The following is a 24,889-nucleotide window of genomic DNA, read 5'->3' as shown; positions in this document are numbered from 1 at the left end:
GACAAGTATATAGGTATAAATGTGTATATATGTCACTTTCTACTAGTTCTGTGTACTTCTAATACTTAATCCAACTAGCCCACTAAAAGCTACATTTGCTGTACTGTTGATGTGGCATATCTAGTTCTCTAGGTAGTCTAGGACTGTAGGTTTAATTATTTGCATGTTGGGATTTTCTCTGGTATGCCTAATTTCTCTCACTTTTAATGCAGTAATTTGTGAGTTTTGTTTCTCATCTTTCCTGTCTGTATGACTCTTATGTTTGTGCTTTCCACTTCACAGGCATGCAGTATGGTGGATATGTTAATAACCAAGCTAGCTCTGCACCAGCTCCCTTGTCATCAAGTTCAGATGATGAGGAAGAGGATGAGGAGGATGAGGAAGCAGGTTGGCTTTAGCTTTACACCAATATCTTGTTCTTTTTCTATGAAAGTTTTGTTCCGCATTTTGATCCCCTGAAACTTATTATTTTTTTAAAAGCCAAAAAGTCACTCTGACTCATCATGTACAAAGTTAACTGGAAAATTCCCAACTATGCTGGGAATTCTAAAAAGCATTCATTAGTGGTCAGAAAGCAATATTTCTGGTCACATGAATATCAGATATTTTATATATCTAACAACATAATATTCACAACTTGTAAGGCTCTCTGCTTTTTGATAGGCAATAGGTTTTAAACTCTTACCTGAAAATGGCTATTGGAACTTTCACTAATAATTACTTCATGTTCTGCAATGAAACAACTATATGCCGTTTGTATCATGTTGAACTGTTCTTGTTTCCTATCCTCTGTTTAGGAACATTTACAATTCAGGTAGTGAAATAAATATGGGAAGGTCATTAGTGCGCTTTTTAAAGCAGTAAATTAATCTGTCTGCTTTCGTTTCCATTTCCTAGGGCATGTCTATACAGTTCAGGCACATCAGATCAGTTTTAGCATGTTTGCTTTGTGGTGATCTTGAAAAGTTTGCTTTCATCTTTAAAAAAACATTTTCTTTTATAAAGACAAACAGCTTCTTATGCCTTTGCAAGGATTCTGTCTGTACTTTCGGGCTTGCTTGTTTTTGAAATTAGTTCCATGTTTCTTGCTACAGAAGTAGAGACTTTTTTTTCTGATCTCAAAGAAAAGTGTCTTCACAATCTATGTATGATATAATGATGTAAAAAGCCTTCTGAAATTAAATGTTAGGCTTTGGTTTTGTTGCTACACAGAAGTAAATACTGTGATAGTATACTACCTGCCTTGTACTGGTGTGCTTCTCCCACTTGTGTATGTTGCCTTTGAGTATTTATTTGTGAGGAGAACAAAATTATATAACTGTTACTTCAAGTTTCTTTTATTTTATAACTTTTTAGAAAAATTGGTGCCTTGTAATTGTGAATTTTATTAAAATAACACACAATCATAAAACTGAAATACCATGAAAATAACTTAGTTCCCTTACTCTGATTTCGTAGAGTAGAGCAGAACTATAATGACCTTCAGGTCACAATTATTTTTATGTAATGTGTCCCCATGATCATTCAGAAAATACCGATATGATTGTTATGTTGAGTTACTGGATAAACATTAGAAAGCCATGCAGAAATTCATTTGTCCTTTTCTGTTCCCCCTCCCTGCCCTTTTCTCTCCTAATGCAGAGTAATGCTGTAGATCCAATTAGGCTCTAATAGCCAGAAAACTGCCCAGCTTTGGAATTTAAAAAATTTAAAATTTTGGTTTGGTTGTGATGCAGCTGCTGTTTGAACTCTTTATAGTTGTCTTTCTAAAGCATGGCCAGGATAAAATAGCCAAAGAGCAGATCTTGTTGCAGAGCTTCCTATAGAATTTCATAAAGATCTTTGTCTAAACTTGTTCCAAGCCTTCTAAAAAGGAATATGTCCGAATAGCTATCAACCAAAACATGTCTGCTTTATTTTCTAGTCACAGGGACAAGTTTTCATACATTTTGCGTCTTTATCTGTCTAGTTCTCTACTTCTGCTAAAGTCTGTATCCTTTGAGCTATCATGCTACTTAGCCTTTTGCTCTTTCGTATAGGATAAAAGTACCTAGGTTCAATACATAGGCTACCTGGCTATGTGACCAATAAGCCTTGTGATTTATTCTCTTGTCACCAGGAGTTAATATAAACCCTAATATGTCTTTAGCTCAGGCTATGCCAGTGTTGTTTTTTTTTTTTTTTTTTTTTTGTTAATACAGATTGTTTTTGACTAGCTTCCCAAAATTTATAACGCTTTTGCGGGTTTAAATCTTGTAATAACTGTGTTTAAAAAGAGACTTTAAAACTTTATAAAGGCAAAAGATGCATTTAAATAGCTCTCTTTAATCTTAAAAGCATGTTAGGAGCACTGTAATTGTCTAAGAAGTTTTCTATTGTTTCCCTTTTTCCCTCATTGTTAATATGTTCTCTGGTGTGGTACTTACAGTGCTGAATTAAATTCTGACATCTGTTGTGGCTTAAATTTAGTGTAAGAATTCTTGTTCAGTTTTGTGGAAGCTTTTGTGCTTTTTACCGAACGAGAATCTGAAGTTTCTTTGACACACTAGCAAGCTTAGAGTTTGAAGCTACAGTTGCTTTGCAGGGCTCGGCACAACTAGTTGTCTGTCTTATTTCTTAGGGGTAGTTTTTCTGTTTCATAGTTCATTGTTTTTTGAGCATATTGTCTTTATAGCAACTTGTGATGTTGCCATGGTATAAATGATGTTTTCCAAACTCCAGCAATGTTATGTTTCCATATATAAGAACCACTTCTTCAATTACTGAATTTCTCCCTCTTTAAAAAGTTTTGATTTCACTCAGGGACGGTTGATTTTCACTGATCCTTCTGAGGATTGCTGTTGCTTCTGTTCTGCCTGTCACATGAAAAAAATTACTTTGTGTTGCACTTCGTGGCATTTTAAGGAGCAAAACATTTCATCTCTTTTCTTTCCTGGTCTTTTTTTTTTTTTTTTTTTTGGTAAATGGAAATGTTTTTTAAATATGTTTGTTTCTCATCTATTCAGAATAGAGGCTGGGAGTTGTACAAAAATCAGGCATTTTCAATCTATTCAGTACTGAAAAAGCTTTTGCATACCTACGTAGCTGTGACTTCTGGTTGCACTAGAGTGTTTTTTTTCTGACGGAGATTGAGAGCTCTTGTCAATGTCCAATGGAAATAGAAGCTTTATATCAAAACTGAATCAAGGTCTTAATTAGAGCACCGTGGAAAGAAAGAAAAAGCAAATAAATGTCAGTACAAATTTTACCCAGTGCAGCTTTTCCATTTCAAGAAAAACTCATCCCAAAGACAGAGTGTCTTTTTTCATTTGAAGTTCTGAAGGAAGTCATGGGAGAATATTTGAAAAATGTTGCACATTGCTTCATTTTACATAATCTGGAAAGTTTTTAATAGGAAAATATTAATAGCTTCAAGAAAACTCCTCATTATTGTTTGTTGTCTTTCTCCCTTTGGTCTCTTTGCTGTTCTTGCTTTTTGTTTTGTTTTGAAATGTGATATAATTAATTACTACTTCTTCCCTTTCACTTTTGCCATGCCAATAGCTTTCTAGTCTAACAACTGAGTTGTGTGTGTGCATTCTGTTTGTGGTTCTTTTTTTCTTTTTTCTTCTGCACTCTTTCTTGAGAGCTTTTCATGAAGTTTTTGGGGAAAAAATATCTTCAGCCTCAGATTGCTCCAAAAAAATGCTGTTTCTGAAGCACTTTTTTGTTCTTTTTTTTTTTTTCCCTTAGCAATTGATAGTTCCTCTACTACTAGCAGTGCCTCTCCTGTTCTGAACAATTATGATGCCCTGGAAGGAGGTGGTTATCCAGGTGAGCCATTTTTGGTGTATGTTAACTCTGAATTCTTTGAGGCTTAAATATTCACTGTATATGATGTTTTTTTCTTCTTTTTTTTCTTTTTATAAATTTTCATTGCTTTAACACAGATATTGTAATTATTAAATAAAACTTTATTGTTTTGTAATTCATGTTTTCTGTTATAATGCTGAGAGTTTTAATGGGGGTGTGCACTTTGCAAAATGGAGTACCTTTCTCTAGGTTGTGCTCTATACCTAATTGTGTTGACATTCGTAGCGCCAAAAGATGCTTGAGAAACCAAAGATGCTTGTATCGGGTTGTTTTCTTCTGTTTATTAATGTGTAAAGAAAATGTGAAAAATGACTGCTCTTTTGCTTGCTCTTATCTCCAGAGATATCAGGAATGTTTGGTTTTGTTCTAAATTCTAAAATTTTCTCAGTCTCTAGATATGTAGAGTTACTATACTGGGGGTGGTTAGGAAAAATGCTATTTAAAGTAAATAGGTTAGCAGTATTTTTGAAAAATATTTGGAGTAACTTTTGGGACTACCCATCTGACTCTCTTGGATTGCCCTGTTATCTCAGAATGTCTTAATAGTTGGCCTAAGTATTTTGGAGATTCTCTTGTGTAAAGCAAAGTACCCATGAAGTAAAAAGCTGATACAGTAGCTATCCAGATAGCTGCAGGATTATGGCTTCTGAGTCCTCAGCTCATTTGGTTCTGTTAAAGTGTGTTCTAAAAATATTTTTTTCTTTCTTGTTTCTTTAAAGAATAAAAGGATTGAGTTGTGTGGGTTTTTTTTTTTTTTTTTTTTTTTTTCCTCTTTTCGTGTTCATTTTCTGGCTGTACTGGCCCAATCTAGCCGCTTAGTAGTAGTTTGGGTTTTGAATGTTTTTCTTGTTTTCCTGTCACTTTTCTTGGTGAATTTTATCAAGTTTAATTTGTTTCTGAAATTTAGGTCATGCTTGTAGGCGTTAAATTCTAAAGAAGTGCTTTCATCTCTTCACAACTGTTCATTTGCTCTGCGAGTTGAGATCTGCGTATTACTTTGAACTTAACCTTTTAAAATAGCATGACCAAACTGTTATAGGCTCAACAGGGCAGATGTAGATTACTTTGAGAAAAGCTCTGTCTCTACATTTAGAGAATAGTACTGTCACTTCATATTTTAAAGACGTAAGTACCTTAGGAAAAAACCAAGCATGAATGGGCTTTATTTCTGTAGTGAATGTCAAGGTCAAATCCTGGAGTAAAATACAGTTGTAAAGAAATAGGAAGCAAAAACAACCCTACAAATGAAAACCTTTTATTTAAAAATAAACATGTATGTTTTTCATTTTATTATTCAATGAATTTTTGAAGTTTCTGTGAGTATATAAGTGAGTCTCTAGTCCTGTTATGTAAATCCCATTAACAACATTAGTTGCAGTAATGTCTCTTGCTAATAGCTTGTAATTTTCTGCTTGGTCAATGCAGATAAATGGATAAGGGAAAAAAAAATCTAAAGTATTGTTTTTTTTAAGCATTTGGGAGCTTCCACTTAAACTGGGGCAGATAATAAGTATATTTCGTGCTTGTGGGATTTTTCTCCTTTCAGAGAGCCGCTCTGTGACCAACAGCCCAGTCCCTGCTCCTTCAGTTTCCCAAACATCAAAAATGTCTAAGCCCTTTGGTTATGGATATCCAGCACTGCAGCCTGGTTACCAAAATGCAACACCACCTGCTCCTGTGCAACCCAGCAATCCAGGCCACCATCCTGGCTTTCAACACTATCCACAGGTTCTTATATACTTGTTTTCCTACATATATTCATATTTTATTTTTTATAATTTTCGTACTAATAAATGTTGATTTATAATATTTGCATCAAATGTCTGGGTGCTAAGACTTGTAGTTAGAAAACTTTTTGAATGAAAAATTTAACTGTATCTACAGACTTAATGAGTTTGCCCAATCAGTTCTTATTGGGAGCAACAATTTTAAAGTGTTTTGTTTTAAAAGTTCTATATTTTAGTGATAGAAACCATTAAAAAAAGTGTAACTGAGTCTTTGGTCAGAAAATAAATATTTGATTAGGAGCAATATCCTACTTTATGATCTCAAGCAATAAACTGTGTTATAACAAAAGCACTATACAAGCTCTAGATGCAATAACTGTGCAGCCCCTGTGCTGGCTGTGTGGTGGAGCAGCCCCTCCTTCTCCTGGTCTGTCTCCGACAGCATCAAACACCCGAGAAGTTGTGGACTCTCACCTGGCTCTGGTCATGCATCTGTGTGCTGAGGGGAGATGTGAAAGCTGAGACAGTGTGGAAAAGTCTGTGTATGGGGATGTAGAAAAGCAGACCTGCTGATTTGCAAATTCCTCTTTCTGAAATAAGGGCCAGCTGCAAATGTGTTAAAACTGCTGCTGTAGGTTATCAGGATTCCTTATTGGTCTGAGTTTAGTACTGAGTCAGTGTCTAATATCCAGGAGTGACTACTGCAAAATGTGAAAGAGAAGAAATGCTTCAATTTTTTCTTTGAGCTGAAACCCCAACATAGTGGGGTTTTTTGTTTGTTTGTTTCTTCTGGAACAAATTTTACCAAGTAATTGGTATTACAGGCTTTAATTGGGTAAATTTATAGTGTAATCCATGATATCTTTAAAGCTGCATTAGGTATATTCATTATGGTAGTATTGTTTGCTGAATTCAAGTGAATGTGAATTCAAGCATGTAATTAAACTGAAACTGTTTTAAACTAAAAACTGTATGTGTAACTAACCTACTTTCTAAATTCAGACAACTCTTATATTTACTGCTTGGAAATGTTCTTTCATAAAACTGGCAAGGCTTATGATAACAAAGCCAGAACTTGCCTTTTGTTGAAGAGAGGTGAAGAGAAGGGGGAATCTGCCTCAAGTGTCTAACCTCCTAAAACTGAGTTAGACTAGATTCTTTCCAGCAGCACACAGGCAGTAGTCACAGGTTGCTCCATGCAAAATTCCATCTGGAAATGCAAGGAGAAAATTCTTCAAAATGAGAGTGGAGAAGCCCTAGGCTAGGTTGCACTGTGAAATCATCTGTCCTCAGAAACTTGCAAAAGTCAGCTAGGCAAGACCATGAGCCAGCTAAACTGGCTTTGAAGTTACTATTTGAACAGAGGATTGGACTACAAAACTTCCCAGAGATGTCATCCAACCTAATCCTTTCTTCTGGCGATACTATTGTTTATACTATATATAGCATTAAAAAAAAAAAAAGTATGTTTCAAAAAAGACAGAAAAATCCTCTTTTTCTGTAGTAAATATATTTGGAAGGCCCTCCAGCTCTTTCTATTCATATAGTTTTAAGTACTGTTGTATCTTTCTGTAAATAGACATTTGGAAAGGATGGGATTACAAGATGATTTAAGATTGCATTTTTAAACATGTGCTTAACACTTTGCAATACTCCTCTTTTTGCAGCAATATCCAGGCGTAAACCAGCTGTCCTCTTCCTTAGGAGGACTAAGTCTGCAACATTCTCAGCAGCCAGAAGGCTTGAGACCAGTAAACCTTACACAAGATAGGAATATTTTGCCTGTTTCTTCAGTTCCAGCCCCTGTGCCTAACTTGAACTCTGATCTAAGGAAATTAAATTGCAGTCCAGAGTAAGTGTACTGTGTCTGTACCAGCACATTACATTTTTCTGTATCTGATAATTATTTAAAACTTTAAATAAATGTGGAAACTTGACACCTGATTGTAGATCATGATGGTGATTAATTTGGGGGAGGAGGTAGACTCTTGCGTTCTTCAGGAGTGTTTTTTTTTAACTTTCTAATGGACATGGTTTCTCTTTGGAAATGTCAGGTTTTTAGAACATATAATTTCTTAAATTTCGAAATATCTTAAAATCAAATGTTAACACATTGTTTTTAACATTTTTCAAAATATCATTTGTAACATGTCTTTATTTCTTCCAGTTCATTTCGATGTACATTGACAAATATTCCACAGACACAGGCTTTATTAAATAAAGCTAAGCTTCCTTTGGGTTTGTTGCTGCATCCATTTAGAGACTTAACGGTAAGGTAACTTGATGTTTGAATACGTGTTTATTGTATTTGTTTGTCCTATTATGAAATACAAGTCCAAAATTTAATAGAAGTAGCAAGATGTTTCTTGGAGATTAAGAGGGGAGAGAGGAAAAAAATTCTAATCGCTACTTTGCTGAAATTCGTAATGGAAAACCTTAGGACAGATCCTTCAAAACTTTTTCCTTATTACTTGTGTGAATGGCAACTAATGGAGACTAGATTTCTTTTTGAAAGGGGGGGGGTGCTAATGTGAATTTATTACTGGGATGATAAATGCTATTGATAGAATTTAAGCCCAATAAAAGATTGAAGCTGTGTTCACAATAGCTAAGCCATTCCTCTCCATATAATTAATTTCTATTTATATAGAAGTGTGAATAACTATCTGGTATGACTTTTCATTACATTGTGGGTTTGTTGTTGTTTTTTATGTGAAAAGTTTACTGTACAGCATCTTTAATCACCCAAAGTTGTCCTGTCTTGCATAATTTCCCACAGTAGCCATTGTATTATAACTATGTAATTTTTGTCCTTACCTGCTCAGTTTTCCTTTAATGCAGCTAATGTATTACATTCTTTTTCTAAAAGTTCTTAGAACTTCATGAAGTCGCTTGTATGTTTCGTTAGCGATATTAGTTTTAAGAGAAAAAATACTAAATATTGTTCCTTCCAATTTCATGTGTGAGGATTTTCTTTAGTAGGCATCATTATTATTCTGCGTGGAAATGAGCTATTAAGATGATATAAAGACTTTCTAAATACCACTATTCTACTCTGTGCTTCAAAATAATGTTCCCTGGGTCCCGTTGTTACAGCTTTCCTTTTTTTTTTTTTTTTTTTTTTTTTTTTTTTTTTAGCAATTACCAGTAATAACATCAAGCACAATAGTGAGATGCAGGTCCTGCAGGACATACATCAACCCATTTGTTTCTTTTATTGATCAAAGGAGATGGAAATGCAATCTGTGCTATAGAGTTAATGATGGTAAGTCTTGTAAGAGAAGATTCTTGCATTTATATCATCTCTTCCAAGTATTTGGAAGTATTTCAAGTATCATATCAGTCCATGCAATATTCTAACTGGACTAAGATGACAGTAGTCTTATGATCTAGAAATTTTTAAAAACATCTTAAGGTAGAAGTACTAGGTTTTCTGAAGTAAAAGGTAGTTTTGCAACCTACAGGGAGACTGAGATGTGATCAATTTGTCCTGATGACTTGTGTAATAAAATAAGCTTGCTCAATTGACTGTTTTTGTAATAGGCAAAAGAAATACAACAGTGGTTACTGTCTGCAATCCAGGCCACGGGTTATGATAAAGAATCCAGATTGGGTTGTATTTGTAGTAAAAAGCTTTATTTAGATTGCTGTATGCAGGGCAGTGTGTTCAAAATGGAACCTCTTTTGTTTCCAGTTATTTAACTTCAGTGTTGCTTGGGATACTTAAAATGTTCCTTGATGTTACATATCCTTAATATGAGATTTTTCTATTGTTCATGATAATTGAAATACACCTGCTTTAGGTTGCTTGCTTGCAGCTGCTGTATTGGTTTTAACACATGTTAAATATATACATTTTGAAAACAACTTGTTTTCTAGTTCCTGAAGAATTCATGTACAATCCTCTGACACGGTCTTATGGAGAGCCTCACAAACGTCCAGAGGTCCAGAATTCTACAGTAGAATTCATCGCTTCCTCAGACTATATGGTAAAAATATTTTCGTAGTACCTTTCCCAACTGGTCCATGTTAATGGATTTTTTCTTTAAATTAGTATCACACGTTGCTTCAGTATTAATTTATGTATTATTTTTCCTGAAAAAGTCCTATAATACTGAAGTTTAGTTCAATTTTGTATTTTGAGTTTGGGAAGTGAATATTTTCAGAAGCTTGTCAATAAAATGCGTTTGCAGTATGTGCAGTGCTCATCACAATGTAACGTTGCATAATATTCCCTCGGTCTAACGCAATGTGGTTTCTGGGCTTCTCCCTTTTTCTCAGAGAGATTGGGAAAGGGCAGTAGAATAATGATGGAATTAACTTGGGTTCAAACCTCTAGTTAGGATCATACCTATCACAATTACTGAATAGGAGTCAAGCTGCACTTGCTGTGATAGTAGTGTTGTATCTATCCAAGAACAACAACAACAAAAAAACACTAGGAAAAGGCCCTGCTCACAATCACACACAAACAACAGCAAGTAGAAAATTTACTCTTGTGATTGAAAAACTGTGGAATTAGGCAATATGAATAATTATATCTTGAATATCCTGTGTAAAAGGATGCACGTGGATCCTTTTAAAGGAGACTAATGGATCACACTGAGAGAACAGTGCTGTTTTGAAGACATGTCTCTCTGAAGACGTGTTTTAAGTTTCACATCAGTGGTATCAGTGTCTCGTTTTTGAGTTGACTGATGGAAGGAGAGACTAGAATGCCCAATTTCTGTTCAGAGACATAATACTATGCTTACTGTAAATGGGACTTGCGGTTCGATCTAGCCATGTGACTGTGTTAGACTGTTATAAAATACCATTTTATTTCACGATATATGCATTGCATTTTTCCAAGTAAAGCCTTTTCTCCTTTCACTTTGTAAGGACTAAACACTTTTAACATTTAAGTATGATTTTTGAATCTCATTGTTTTTGTTTTATTTTGTAGCTCCGTCCTCCTCAGCCTGCGGTGTATTTATTTGTTTTCGATGTGTCTCATAATGCAGTGGAAGCTGGATATTTAACAATAGTCTGCCAGGCATTGTTGGAAAACCTAGACAAGTAAGAATATAAGGAACATTTTCAGATTAGCTAAATGTTAAATGTGATTGTGAACAATATTAACAGACAGAAGTGCTGTTCTCTGAGATTCTGAAATGCAAATTACCTGGTGGGCTGAAAGAACTGAGGTGCTGTGTCTTGGCATGTCTTAATTACTCATACAATATGGCCAAGTTGAACTGCAGTTTTACATTGGCATTTTTAATAGATTGTAGTTACCTAAATTTCCTTGTGCTCTGACTGATGTGTGCCCTTTTTGCATTGGAACAATACCTGTTGGGATTTCTGTTGGTGCTTTCTGAGGGAGGGCTGGCACACTTCACTGCTCGTGTTGCTTTAAAACAAATTTCCATCCTGTGGAGGCCTGCCTCTTAAATGTTTTGCATGCAATTTGTTGAAAATTTTCCTTTCCAATAAAAGTCAGCAGCAAGTGCTGCAAGAATACATCATTTACCTTTATTGTTTTAGTCTTTGTTCAGAGCTTTGTTACCATTTGGCCTATATGCTCTCAGAAACATACTAATTTAATTTCAGGAAGATAGAATTTATATCTTGGTAATAAAGCAATTCTTGCCTCTGTTTTTGTTCAAAAGAATACTTTCAGCATTTGCTGATGTTTTATGTTTTACTTAGAAATTCCCATTTACTTTTTTCTCTTTATTTTAATGCCATGCATAGAATGTAGTCCTTATGAGAAAGTATGTTGTATGCTACAGACATTGATTTTGTTTTGTTTTAGCAGTATAAGTTTTTTACCACTATGTTAGTAAAAAAAGGTCTTTTTGATTTATAAAAGAATAAAGATTTACTGCTTTCAGTTGAAGATCTAAAGAGCTGTCTTAGAAATAATCATCAGGATATTAGCACTTATCTGTAATATCTAGAGTCTTGTAAACTATATTATCTGTCCTCTTAAGAAAATATTGAAGAAATAGTAAGAAATTGTGTGAAGAAATTTGTATTTACAAATTCAAATCTCCCTTCTCTCATGCTCTACCCACATTCCCTTCACATCTGAATACTTGAACTGGGTTTCTACTGATGTCAGTGGGAGCTGTGTGTGTATCCATCTCTATCTTATGAGAGAGAAATTAAAATGTATTTATTTAAGTTAAAATTAAAAAAATAATAACTGATTCTCTTCCTTTATGCTTCAGGCTGCCTGGAGATTCGAGAACAAGAATAGGGTTCATAACATTTGACAGCACTGTTCAGTTTTATAACTTGCAGGAAGGTTTATCTCAGCCTCAAATGCTGATTGTCTCAGATATTGATGGTAAGTCACAAAAAGATGGAAACTAAATTTTTGAGAAGCTTTTCAAGATCCAGCCCACTAGAGTAAAGATTAGAATCTTTTTATTATTTTGGTGTTAGGTCCAAATTCCCAAAGAAATGCTTTATTTGGAAATAATCTTACGTTAGCACAAAATAAGTAGTGTTTAAAAAGTGAAAATGAATATTAATTTTACTTTGAATAAAGCAAGCTTGTATAAACTTTATTTTTAATAATGTGTGTCAAAATGTAGACTATTTGGTGGCTTTTTCAGAAGTATTTTTTATTTGAAAGTGTTTTTAAGAAGAAAAAAAAAATGCTGTTTCCCTTTTCTCCGCAGATATTTTCCTGCCCACACCGGATAGTTTACTTGTAAATCTCCATGAAAGCAAAGAGGTAGGACAACTCAAAAATATATTAGTAAATTTAAATATATGAATATTCAAGACAATGGTTTCTTCTCAACTTTGAGTTCAAGTCTGTTTTCATAATGTGCAATTCCAGTGTTGCTTTTTTAATTATGAAAAATTATACACTGTTTTTAATGCATAAATTTTTTAGAGGATCATGTCTTCCTTTGAGTAACTAAGCTGAAATATTCAGCTCGCTATACAACATTTACGACACTTATAACAACACAGCTCACTAACAGAAATATCTCAAGTTTGCAAAATCTCAGAAAATCTTTCGATCTCTTTTGCAGCTGATAAAAGATCTTTTGAATGCATTACCAAATATGTTCACCAATACAAGAGAAACACACAGCGCACTGGGCCCTGCACTTCAGGCTGCGTTTAAACTGATGTCTCCAACAGGCGGTCGGATATCTGTATTTCAGACTCAGTTACCCTCTTTGGGTGCAGGGCTTTTGCATTCCAGAGAAGATCCCAATCAAAGATCAAGCACAAAGGTACTAAAATTGGGTTATTCATTCCAGAGATTAGGGGCTGGCAATATCTTTTTTGACAGCATGGTTCTGCAGACCAGCTCTTGACTTCTGTGCACAATAATTCATTAAACTTTCAATATTTTAACCATCAGATTATGCATATAAGATCATTTTTGATTTGTGTGTGTATATATATATATATATATATGTACATGCTGCATGGTATTATTTGTTTCAAAGAACATCCTTTTTTGGCTTTTGGTCCGTAGCTTGTCTTGACAAGCACCAGAAATTGTGAAAATTACTGACTCAACCTGGGCTTTGAACTAAGGGGATTGAGTAATCATGCCATAAATTCTTAAGGGAGCATAATCTTTCTTCTAACTTTTCTCCTGTATATGTGTGTGTGTTTTTTAACAAAGGTGGTCCAACATCTTGGTCCAGCTACAGATTTTTATAAGAAGTTGGCATTGGACTGTTCAGGCCAGCAAACAGCTGTGGATTTATTTCTGTTAAGTTCACAATATTCTGATCTAGCTTCTCTTGGTAAGGGCTACTTAATGCACATATTTACTGATTCCAAAGTTTTGTCTTTTTTGGGGAACATGCTGATTCAGAAGTGTGTATCTTCAGTCGTGTATCTTCTTTTTTTTCCTCCCCCCCTTCCCTCCATAAACACAGCTAATGCTGCAAAGAGTTTGATTTACTAGTTAAGAGTAGTGAGTAACAGGATGTTATATTGATCATATCAAAGACAGTTTATTTTAAGACTTTGCAATTTTGAACTAGGAAGTACTGTCTGCTTAAGAAAGGAAACAAATGGCAGGGAAGAATAAAATTTAATCACAAGGGACACAGTGCTTACCTTCAGTTCTTTCAATATTAAACCAGGTTTTATCTCTGCACACCAGAAACCAAGTATTCCTGTATGCATGTCTATTTGCTGCCAAAAGTAGCACACAGTATTAAGAACCTTACTAAATTAAGTGTGCATGTGAACACTTAAATATTGTGGATGACTTAACACTGCCTTAGCGATGGGAGGCAGGGACAATCATCCTTGTCTTATAGATGTAGGTTTTGTCAGGAGAAAGATGAATTTAGATGGAACCTGAACTGAGCTGGACATAATTAAATTGGTCCAGATCTCATGTAACTATGATGGTCTTCATTTTTCTTCTGTGCGATTTAAAAAAAAAAAAAAAAAAAAGAAAAGAAAGAAAAAAAAAATTTAAGTCCTGAATATCATTTATCATTTGAGGTTTTTTTCTGCTTAAACTGATCATGAAGTAGCACTAGTGACTTTATTCTTTTTTTAAAATAAGTGTTAGTTTTGCCTCTTAATAATGTGTGTTTTGTTTTGTTTGTGTTTTTGTGGGCTTTTTTTTTTTTTTCTTCCTTTCACAGCTTGCATGTCCAAATATTCTGCTGGATGCATCCATTATTATCCATCTTTTCATCATAGCCATAATCCTGCTCAGGCTGAGAAGTTGCAAAAAGATCTAAAAAGATATCTTACAAGGAAGATTGGGTTTGAGGCAGTTATGCGAATACGATGTACAAAAGGTATGGTATAAATACTTCTGCCTAGAAAGTTGGAAAGTTGATGTAAACATGGTATCTATTACTTGAAATGTACTTAGTCTTTCACAGCAATGCATTTCAAGTTCAAGTTACTTAAACTTTCTTTGAAAATACTTGCCTTGACATTAATAAAGGGCATTCGCTTTTACCCTTGCATATTTGAGGCCTTTTTTTTTTTTTTGTGTCACTCTAAAAATTGAGTATGAATTTTCTATAAGATCATGGTGGCATGTCCCATGATTCATGTAGCAGTTGATCCTGCTTCCTATTTAGGATAACTGCATCTTTTAACTATCGAGAGGAGTTTTCACACTGTTTTAACCTCTCTGTGTGAATTTTTTTTTTTCTTCTAGGTCTTTCAATACACACTTTTCATGGGAATTTTTTTGTACGATCGACCGATCTCTTGTCGCTTGCCAACGTCAATCCTGATGCTGGATTTGCAGTACAAATGTCTATTGAGGAAAGTCTGAGTGATACGTCTTTGGTTTGTTTTCAAACAGCACTTTTGTATACTTCTAGCAAAGGTGAATAAAGTCAAACAAATTCACCACTGTTGTTCTTTGTTAGCCTGTTTTAACAGTGATGTTGGTATACTTAGTTCCAGGGTTTCTTGTTGATCTCTAATCCCTAAATTATTTTTGTCAAAATCGGTCTATTTGACGCTGAATCACATAGGTTAATCTTTATAGTCTGTTTTGATAAGAAAATTTAACTTGTCCCCATTGTCCTGCTGAAGCATCTTTACTCAAATGGCATGCCATTGCTATAAGTAATGACATGTTTGGCACCTACTGTGCTCAAAATCATGGATGCTTCCTTAAGTTGATAGCTTTGAGCTAGTTGCTGATATGCTGGCTAGGCATAAATATTAGCAGCTATTCTATACTGTAGAGGATGCCACAAAATTTTTGGGTGGAAATATATTTACTTCTGTATTAATAAGGTGACCAGTTTAAGAGCATTTCAGAATTTTAAAATATTAAGAGACAGGAATGGGAGGTAGTGTTACTGCAGTTCCATGACTGCTGTGTTTTACACAGTAAATGCATGTGGGTGAGAGCAGGTAGGGTGTAACAGTTGAATGTCCCTTCCTACTGGGATAACTTTCATGGAGACTTCTACTTATTCTTACTAGGTGAACGGCGAATTCGAGTGCACACCCTTTGCTTGCCCGTAGTCAGTTCCCTGGCCGATGTATATGCAGGAGCAGATGTGCAAGCTGTTGTATGCCTTTTAGCAAACATGGGTGAGTACAGAAATTGAAAGTTTGAATATATTTTCATACATTCTTAATTTCATGAAGAGTTTAAACAAAGCTAAGAAAATAGCTGGAATATACTAAAGACTTTGTACAGGGGAGATGATGAAATTGAAGCTATATTAAAACTATTATCTGAAATATTCCTTAGTTTGAATACTTCAACCTTTTAAAGGAGCTTTTTAATATTGTTTCTTAAAATAACGGAGTGTCATTTTTTGTAAAGTTGGCTAAGATCAAAACCCTTGTTCATCACTACCACCATGATTGGTACCTCAAACTTCCGCATTCCACTTAGAAATGGCATGAATCAGTTGAATGAGTTGCTGGAAACTGAGAGACAAACTACATCTGGCAATAGTGTCTGAAGTATGCATAAACTCTCTATGCTTTTTTACCTGTCGTTGCTAGGGTGATGTTCTTTACTCGTCCCGTACTTTTGTGCTGCCGCCCTTGTTTGTCAGATGCAACTGTAAAATTGGTCGGTCTCTGCTGTTGTGTCCATACAGCTCTCTGCACAGCATTTTTCTCCATGCCAACTGATATGTTAAAATTCAAATAAATGAATAGTGCTTCCAAGAAGGAGCCCAGAAGGCAACTCTGAAGAGCGTCCAGTCCAGCCTCCCTCTCCTAGACCACATTGCACAGGACAGTGTTTCAACAGCTTTTGAATTATCTCCAGAGAAGGAGATTACCCATCCTCTCTGGATAACCTATTCCAGACCTTAGTCACCCTCACTGAGGCAGGCAGAGGTTTTCCCTTATGTTCAGATGGAGGCGAAGTAGTACAGTCATTTGAAGGTGTAGTTTTGTCATGTGTTTAAATTTGCATTCAGTCCAGTAGGTGGCTTCCTCCAACCAGATTCCAGCCCTTTCCCAGCAAAGGAAAATTAAGTTGTACTATGTGTAATTACACTGTTGAAGCAGTGGAAGTAATTTCTTGCTAGAAAAAAAATCGATAAAAATTACTGCAAATACATGTATTGGAGGCAGAACAGCAGATGAGTTTTCAAAATAACTAATTTATATTTATAGTGTTTAAAACGTTAACTGCATTTTGTTTCATATATATGTACTACAGTTTTAAACAAATAAAATTTCCAACAGTGGGAACTGTGGAATAAAGATCAGTCACACTGTGTTTTCTAAGAAGCATAGAAATGATTTTCCTCCATGAAACACATCTTGTTTACTTATACGTGCATACACGCACAGAGTCTACAATTATGATAGTATGTAAAATCCTAAAATATCACTCCAGAGTACACCTCATATTTTGAAAATTGCTGTCAAAGAATGAAGTCATCTTTAGTAATTATTTATATCCTTCACATCCAACAGCTGTGGATCGCTCAGTTTCATCTAGTCTTGCAGATGCAAGAGATGCCTTAGTTAATGCTGTGGTAGACTCCTTGTCAGCATATATGTCAACTGCCTCAAATCTGCAGCAGTCCATGTTGGTAGCACCCAATTCCCTCAAGCTCTTTCCATTGTATGTTTTGGCTCTGCTCAAGCAGGTATGTATAATCTAGGGGGATTCTTTTTTGATTTGTGATCCAATGTTGTTGCATTTTGAGTAGTTTTTCAGCTCTAGGTCAAGCTATTAGTTCACTGCTAGACTGTCAGCCCTTTTCTAAAATTGAGAACTGGGTTATCTTCTTTTGTGTGAAAGTCTTCTAGGCTCAACAGAGATGGCTAGCTTGTGTGTCACGATCAGTGCCTGATCGGTCTTTTATTTTACTCGATTTTTGATAATTGGTGTTTTGTTTTACTTTGCTTTCCAAGGTAAATCAAAAGAAAAGTATTATAACAATTATTTCTTAAATTTTGCTAAGCAACGAGAGCCCTTGGAAATAGAATGAAAGCTTGTTGGGTATTCTGTGCATTTATTTTATTATAAAGAATATTTTTGAAGTTCAGTAAGAAATCTCGTCACAATAAATTATTATTTTGATAGCGGAAAGCACAGAGGTTAAATAACAGTGGGTGAGGAAATTACTAGCTTAGGTTTCTTAAATAATTTCTAACAACAATCAAAAAGAAAAGAAAAGAAAAAAAAAAGCTAGGGTTATAAAGAAACCAAAATGCAGATGTATATGGTAGCCAAGAATAAGAAAATTTCTGTGCTCAACTTTGTAGAGGATGTTTGCTGTTTGGATTCATTGGATGAGAACAGGGTGTCTTCTCCTTTCCTAGCAGTGACTGTTTACCCAGTGCTTCTAAAGGAGATCTTGAAAAATCCAGTAGGAAGACAAATTCTGTCTCATAACGTAGTTTGTCATAAAATGTGGAGGTATTTCCTTTGCTGTTTAAGTGTTAGATATATGAATCTGCTTTTAATCTTATTGTCTTAAGAAGTTACAGTTTTTAACTTTGCTAAGCTTTTAGTTTCAATATTGTTTTGTCAGTAATATCACAGGCCAGTAACTGGTGTCAAGAAAAAAAAATAAAAGAAATTGCTGTGAGCATGGCCCAATGCAGCGGATTTTATATACAGCGGAGAAGTTTTTTCTTTTCTCCATCCTTCTACTTTTTGATAAGGAGGAAAACTGAATTATATTTTAAAGTATGCTGTTGTATGGAAGTTGTACTTGATTAGGACTTTTTTGTCTAATAAGTATTTTGTGATATCAATAAGATTTCATCATCTTTGCTTGACACTTTGAAGAAATATGTGACACAGTGTTTAGATCTGATGTAAAATATAGCATTGATGTGAGTAACAAAGTTCTTTTCTTGCAGAAAGCATTTAGAACTGGCACGAGCACGCGCTTGGATGATCGTGTGTATGCCATGTGCCAGATGAAGAGTCAGCCTCTTGTTCATCTAATGAAAATGATACATCCCAACCTGTATAGGATAGACAAGTTGATAGATGAGGTAATGTAGGAAGCTATTTTAGGAACCTGAAACAATGGTATGTTTGTAAAACGCAGTGTTGTGCTGTAGCAATTTATTGAAAAGGTAGTGTAACTTAAAGTGGGCATTTTCCATAAATTAAAAAAGTCAAGAAAATCACTTTTCAAATTTTGAGTTGCAGTTGTAATACTGCAATATAAGGCAAAAAGGCTTTTTTTTTCACCTCGTTTCAGTCACATTTTGATATTGATATTTTTCTACTATATAGTACAGAAAATTGTATGCATTAAATATCCAATCTTTTTTGTCTTTTAGAGCAGTCTGGGAGAAATAGATAAAATTGATTTGGTAGGGAATTCTGGGTTTGTATTCTAAAACCCAATAGAGTTGTCTTGAACAAGCTTTGATCTCTCTGCCTGGTCTGGATGAAATAAGATTTTATTTACAGCACAAGCTGCTTTAAAACTTCTTGTTTTTGTAGAAAATTCTATGATTTATATTACAAAAGACTTCTGTTTAAAAAACCAAAACAAACAAAAACCAGAAAATTCTCACAATTTTATTTTAACGCTGGATTCTCATGGAAATTGACTATAGTGGACAAGTAGATGACTTTTATTGTTACGTGTAGGTCCTAGTGAGCTTTTAATCTATCGCATTTTAGTATGGAGTTCTTAATTTGGTGGGTCAGGTGTTTTCAGCTCTGTGCATGTGTATAATCTTATAATTAAACTGAGCGAAGATATACTCAGTTCCTTAACCACTTTCCCTATATCCTACTTACAGTTTCCTAATGGATATTCACCCTATTTTCCCATTGTATGGGGAAGCAGTCTTGTCACAGTACAAATAACACAAATTTTAAGTATTTTTTTTCTAATATCTCTGATACAGACATATTTGACATAATCTTCAAGGGGAATACATAGTTCTAGAATTATTTTATTTTGCTACATGAAAACCCTCAAAAAGCTACCGGAGTGTGTGTGTCTTTTTTTTTTTTTTTTTTTTTTTTTTTCTAATTTTTCTAATGATAAAATTATGATGAGATAATTTTAAGGTAAAATTACTGAATTGGCTTTTCTTTATATCAAGAGAATTACTGTTTATTACAGACTGCAATACATGTCAATGACAAGGTTGTTCCTCAGCCACCTCTTCAGAAGTTGTCTGCAGAGAAGCTGACGAGAGAAGGAGCTTTTCTTATGGACTGTGGTTCAGTAAGTTACTGGTTTCACACATTCCTCTTACAAAATTGTGTGACCCATGCTGAATGCTTAAAAGCAGCCAGCTCTCTAATATTGCAGTGAGTCTGTATTCCAGGTAACCAGAGAGTAGCTCGTGTTGCAATGAAAATCTTCCTTGCTTTGATCAGAGCAATGTATATAATTGAGGTTGCATATTAAGCCTTCAAAGGTTCATTTTTCATGTTAGACTTTCTAGAATACATGAGTAGTTCATGTCAAGATACTTTCTGGAAATAATGGATTTCCTTTTCCAAATTTTTTTTAATGGTTATGCAGTTATGAGTACTAGAGCTTGTCTAGTTCTCATTTATGCACGGGTCTCTTCAGTTATGCACATATAAAAGTGCTTTTATAATTCACGGCTCGTTCAAGTAAGAGTTGTAAGAATAAGGGAATTGTGAGAAGAGAATAAAATCTGCTGGTACAACTTAAAGTGGTAGTAGAAATTACCCTAAAACACGCTTAACGGGATAAAACATTATGCTACTCTAATGGCAGTCTGGAAAGGAAGTGCTACCATGAGTTCAAGGGCTAAGCGTGAATGTCAAAACTAGTTTCTGTCTCCAGATGTCTGAAATAATAGCTTTAATATGTGCTGATAATTGCTTCTTTCCTGTAAATTCCTTTAGAGTGGGAAGCTGGTGTGCGATAATTCACATAGTTGTGTGACTTGATAAAACTTAAGGGTTTCCATTCATTTTAGGAGGCAATATTGGAAGGCGGGGTGTTAACTGTTTCAGCAGATGAGTCCTGGGTCCTTATTCTTGCAGCAATAACTTTTGTTTTCATCCCACTCCAGATTTTGCAGGTTGACTTTTTATTACATTGGCACTTAGTGAAGAGAGAGGTGTATTTAAGCTGCAGCTGGAGCTATCGGGTGATTCATTTGTGTAAAAGATCTATTTTGGTAGTATTGCAATTATATCACTACTTGTCTCTCTTAAAATGTGTGCAAGGCCTCTGCTAAAACTGATTCTGATATCTTATAGGTATTTTATATTTGGATTGGGAAAAACTGTGATAACAACTTTATAAAAGATGTCCTTGGTTACCCAAACTATGCCTCGGTACCACAGAAAATGGTGAGCATTTTAATGGGCTCTGCTATCTAGTGCTTACATCTAGATTCTATATTTAATCTATATTTTATTTCTGCAACTTCATTTTTTTAATTATGTAACTGATTTTGATGTATTTGATTTAGGTACACTGTAATTTCTTGCCAAGCTCACAGTCCTAGCTAGTTGTGAAAAATCTTTAATAAAAGAATATAAATATTCATTGAATGCCCCTCAAAAAGTAATCTCATTACTGCCTGTATTAATTCATTTTGGAAATGCTTTGGGACTCCTGAGAATAAAATGAAATTTCCTAGATAATTTTTTGATTTGTTCTCATCACAAGTAAATTAGTTAGGATTGAATTATTTTATTGATATTGGCAGTATTCAAGGGAAGATTTCCTGTTGTGTGAATACTTATTCCAAAACATGAAGAAATGGCAGATAAGGAAGGACGCTGTTAAGATACTCTGCAAGAGTTCTTAATTGAATGATTATATTCAGATAGTATTGTGTTTCTACAATCGCTAACACATTTACAATCTCCTTCTATCGCTTGCTTACTATGAAGGGGAAAGATAAGGGAAAGGTGGCAATTGTGGGAACAGGTGAGAGAGAATTTTCTGAGTTAAGGGTGTACTATATCCTACAGAACAGATATTTTGGAATTTTTCTATTTAAGCTGAAGAAAAAGATGTTTATATGTGATAAAAGATAAGTAAGTTTTTAAACAGCAATTGAGGTTATTTAGCTCTGGGTCATTCGTGGCTATTGGGATCTGTTTTTACTAAATTATTTGGATAATAAAGAGAATGACTTAATTGAATTCTCTTCGACTAGACCCAGCTTCCTGAGGCAGATGCACTTTCTTCAGAGAGGACACGGTCTTTTATATCCTGGCTTAGAGACAATAGACCTTTAAGTCCAGTTCTTCAAGTAATAAAGTAAGTATTTCTGAGATGCTTATAATTGCTGGGAAGTTGTATTTGTAATTTCTAGTAGACATCAGTGAAAAGGGAGGCTGTCCAGCCCAAAATATACTGAACACCAGCCCTTCAGCTGATAGAGTGCTGTTGCCTGAAACTGCTTAACCAGAATGGTGGTTATAGAATCATAGAATGCTTAAGGTTGGAAGGGACCTCTAGAGATCATCTAGTCCAACCCCCCTGCACACGCAGGGTCACCTAGAGCACGTGGCACAGGACTGCGTCCAAGCGGGTTTTGAAGATCTCCAGAGGGGGAGACCCCACAACCTCTCTGGGCAACTTGTCCCAGTGCTCTGTCACCCTCACCATGAAGAAATTTCTCCTTAAGTTCCTGTGGAACTTTTGGTGTTTCAGTTTGTGGCCATTACCTCTAGTTCTGCCGGTGGCCACCACTGAAAAGAGGCTAGTACCATGCTCCTCACTCCCTCCCTTGAGGTACTTATAGACACTGATCAGGTCACCTCTCAGCCTTCTCTTCTCCAGGCTGAGCAGGTCCAGCTCCCTCAGCCTCTCCTCACAGGGCAGATGTTCCAGGCCCCTGATCATCCTTGTAGCCCTGCACTGGACTGTCTCCAGCAGCTCCACATCCCTCTTGTACTGTGGAGCCCAGAACTGGACACAATACTCCAGATGCGGCCTCACCAGGGCTGAGTAGAGGGGCAGGATCACCTCCCTCGACCTGCTGGAGACGCTCCTCTTAATGCACCCCAGGATCCCATTGGCCTTCTTGGCCACGAGGGCACACTGCTGCCTCGTGGTCAACTTGTCATCCATTATCCTTCAATTCAGTTCAAATTAAATTATTAACAGTTTTATTGTGTGGGAATTAGTGTATTTTTATATTGTTAGGCATAGACTAAAACTGTGGATATAATTATGATCAATTAAATTAACTAAGCCCATTTCTGATTTAGCCTTTAACTTTTCAATATGAATAATTGGGGTAAGTTTAATGATTTGTAGATGTCTTAATATTCGTTATGATTGTTAACTGAGCTGTGTAGGACAACAGTTAATTTATGACACACATTGTTTTAAGGTGTTTTTAAGCCTTGATGTGCTGAAAGAAGTGTAAATCAATCCAAATGTTTATACTTGAATTTTCTTTTAGTTTTTTTTTTTTTTTTTTTTTTTTGAGTACTTAGTTTACTGAAGCTGCTGGAGATCACAGTTCTAGATGATATGGTTAGAGAGTATTGTGACTATTTCTTAGATAAAGAGTAAGTTTAAATACAGGACTAAAATTCTTCTCTGTCTTTTTGGCATTGTGGGTGCTGCTTGACTTGCAAGCAGTGCTGAAGGCTGTAGTAAATAGCAGGGCTTCCCTGCCAACTGTACTGAACCAGTAGGCAAAACAATATGAGCCCCAGCAGGTTTTTATTGGGGCAGTAATTTGGGGTGCTCTGCCTTTGACTTGTATTGTTATCCTTCTGTTCTGACATAAGAAAAAAACGTGATTGCAGAGAGGCAGACTTTCTGTGTGTATGTGTTTTGGCTCTGTGTTTTTTTTTCTCCACCCCCGCAACCCAGGATTTAATTGGGACCTGTTCTATGCTGTCAGCATAATTGCTAGCTCCCAGAACAAAAATGTATTTCTACAAGATACTTTAAATGATACTTCATTCACTTTATATAATATGCTGTGCTTCTTAAGAAGACACAGTTTGGCAGCATGATAGTTTTTTTTTTTTTTTTTAATAACTGTGGATTATGTGCCTTGTATCTTTGAGCTGAATCAACTTCAAATGATAATCAATTAATTAGAACTTGTGTCTCTATTTAAATTTACAGTAGATTTTTGTCAGTGTTTAGCTGAAATATCTTCTTGTCTTTTTTCAGAGATGAGAATCCTGCCAAAATAGATTTTTTTCAGCATTTAATTGAAGATCGGACAGAAGCAGCTTTCTCTTACTATGAATTCTTACTTCATATTCAACAACAGATTTGTAAGTGAAGGAAGAATAAACTAAAAGAAAAATCCTGACCTTGGATAGAAGCATTGGCTGAGAGAAGTACATGAGAAGTTACAAAACTGTGTGTGTGTTCTTCACAATATGCAGTGACCAACACTGTTTCAGAAGCTTTACAGCTAAGGGAAGAGTATACATTTCCTGTGGAATTTGGCAGATTTGCTTCAGTCCAAAAGTGATAGGAGTATTGAAGCTGTTTGACTAGTAAACTTTAAATTGGTTTATACACGTTTCCAGTAGTACGGCAATATGGTGCTCTGTTTATTGCAAGCTGGTGAATTTATGTAGCTATGTGGGATGATATTTCTTAATGAAATGTACAATTAGATAAAAGCCTTTTTTTCTTACATTTATTATGGTAGCCCTTTCATGTTCAAACTCCTAGAGATGTAATAAGGGCAGTGCTGTATGTTGATTGTTTATATGAATTTCTTTTTAAAACAAATGACTCATTTACTAAAGACTTCAACAAATTCTCTGTGAAAGTTGTAGAGTTTCAGTAAAGTACATGAACTGTAGAAATAAAATATATTATGTACATAAATGTTACATTTGTAAAGAAAATGTAAAAATGTAACTAAAAAAACACATAGCTCAATGTGCAGAACTGTTGAGTGCAAAATGATGAATTTTGTCCCAAGTTAGATAATGAAGTTGAGTATTAAAAATACTAAAAAAGAAAGGATCCATGCAGAAATAACAAAGCTTCTTGTTTGGTTATTTTTAGGTGAATTTATTTATGATTGGCTTACTAATTAAAATATTTTGCTGCATCATGTGTGCTTATATCTATGCAAGTATGTTTTAGTTTTAATGTTTGAACTCCTACCGACCTGAACATTGAAGAGAAAATGTTTACCACTTCATTTCACAGACCTCTGGAAAGCAGAAAAAAATATTTCATAGCTTGAATTATTAAAATAATACTTAAAATTCCTAAAATGCTTCTTATGTATAATTCTCAAGGCAACGTATCAGTAAACCTTGTTTTATATTTTGTTATTTACTATAGTCTTGGTCCAGCCTTCTGTAACTTGTTGTTTTTGGCGTCTAGACTAAGCATGGGTATTCACTGAATTGGACACAATGGTATTATTTCTGCTGTGATTGGAGAAAAAAAAGT

The 24,889-nt window shown here is 35.0% G+C and overlaps 1 protein-coding gene across 1 annotated transcript in view; it reads left to right on the top strand.

Moving 5' to 3' along the window:
* The window catches only part of SEC24B (SEC24 homolog B, COPII component), a gene marked incomplete at its 5' end in the record, with an annotated part of 32,795 nt that extends 8,256 nt beyond the window's left edge, over positions 1–24,539 (top strand). The window contains 21 exons of the mRNA XM_010226099.2: positions 283–387; positions 3,733–3,813; positions 5,399–5,580; positions 7,247–7,431; positions 7,747–7,849; positions 8,718–8,844; positions 9,459–9,568; positions 10,525–10,637; positions 11,795–11,913; positions 12,251–12,306; positions 12,614–12,820; positions 13,222–13,345; positions 14,207–14,365; positions 14,737–14,910; positions 15,522–15,632; positions 16,986–17,161; positions 18,387–18,524; positions 19,619–19,723; positions 20,740–20,832; positions 21,651–21,754; positions 23,636–24,539. Of these exons, the coding sequence (XP_010224401.2) occupies positions 283–387; positions 3,733–3,813; positions 5,399–5,580; positions 7,247–7,431; positions 7,747–7,849; positions 8,718–8,844; positions 9,459–9,568; positions 10,525–10,637; positions 11,795–11,913; positions 12,251–12,306; positions 12,614–12,820; positions 13,222–13,345; positions 14,207–14,365; positions 14,737–14,910; positions 15,522–15,632; positions 16,986–17,161; positions 18,387–18,524; positions 19,619–19,723; positions 20,740–20,832; positions 21,651–21,754; positions 23,636–23,750 (2,687 nt within the window). The remainder of the gene's footprint in view (positions 1–282; positions 388–3,732; positions 3,814–5,398; positions 5,581–7,246; positions 7,432–7,746; positions 7,850–8,717; positions 8,845–9,458; positions 9,569–10,524; positions 10,638–11,794; positions 11,914–12,250; positions 12,307–12,613; positions 12,821–13,221; positions 13,346–14,206; positions 14,366–14,736; positions 14,911–15,521; positions 15,633–16,985; positions 17,162–18,386; positions 18,525–19,618; positions 19,724–20,739; positions 20,833–21,650; positions 21,755–23,635) is intronic.
* Between the last annotated feature and the right edge of the window lie 350 nt (positions 24,540–24,889).

The sequence above is a fragment of the Tinamus guttatus genome, unplaced genomic scaffold (genome assembly GCF_059628265.1).
Source record: "Tinamus guttatus ecotype Peru unplaced genomic scaffold, ASM5962826v1 Tinamus_guttatus_pri_ptg000202l, whole genome shotgun sequence".
In the NCBI taxonomy this organism is placed as follows: Eukaryota; Metazoa; Chordata; class Aves; order Tinamiformes; family Tinamidae; genus Tinamus; species Tinamus guttatus.
The sequence above is the reverse complement of the archived record's forward strand: the minus strand, read 5'-3'. Positions and strand labels throughout refer to the sequence as shown.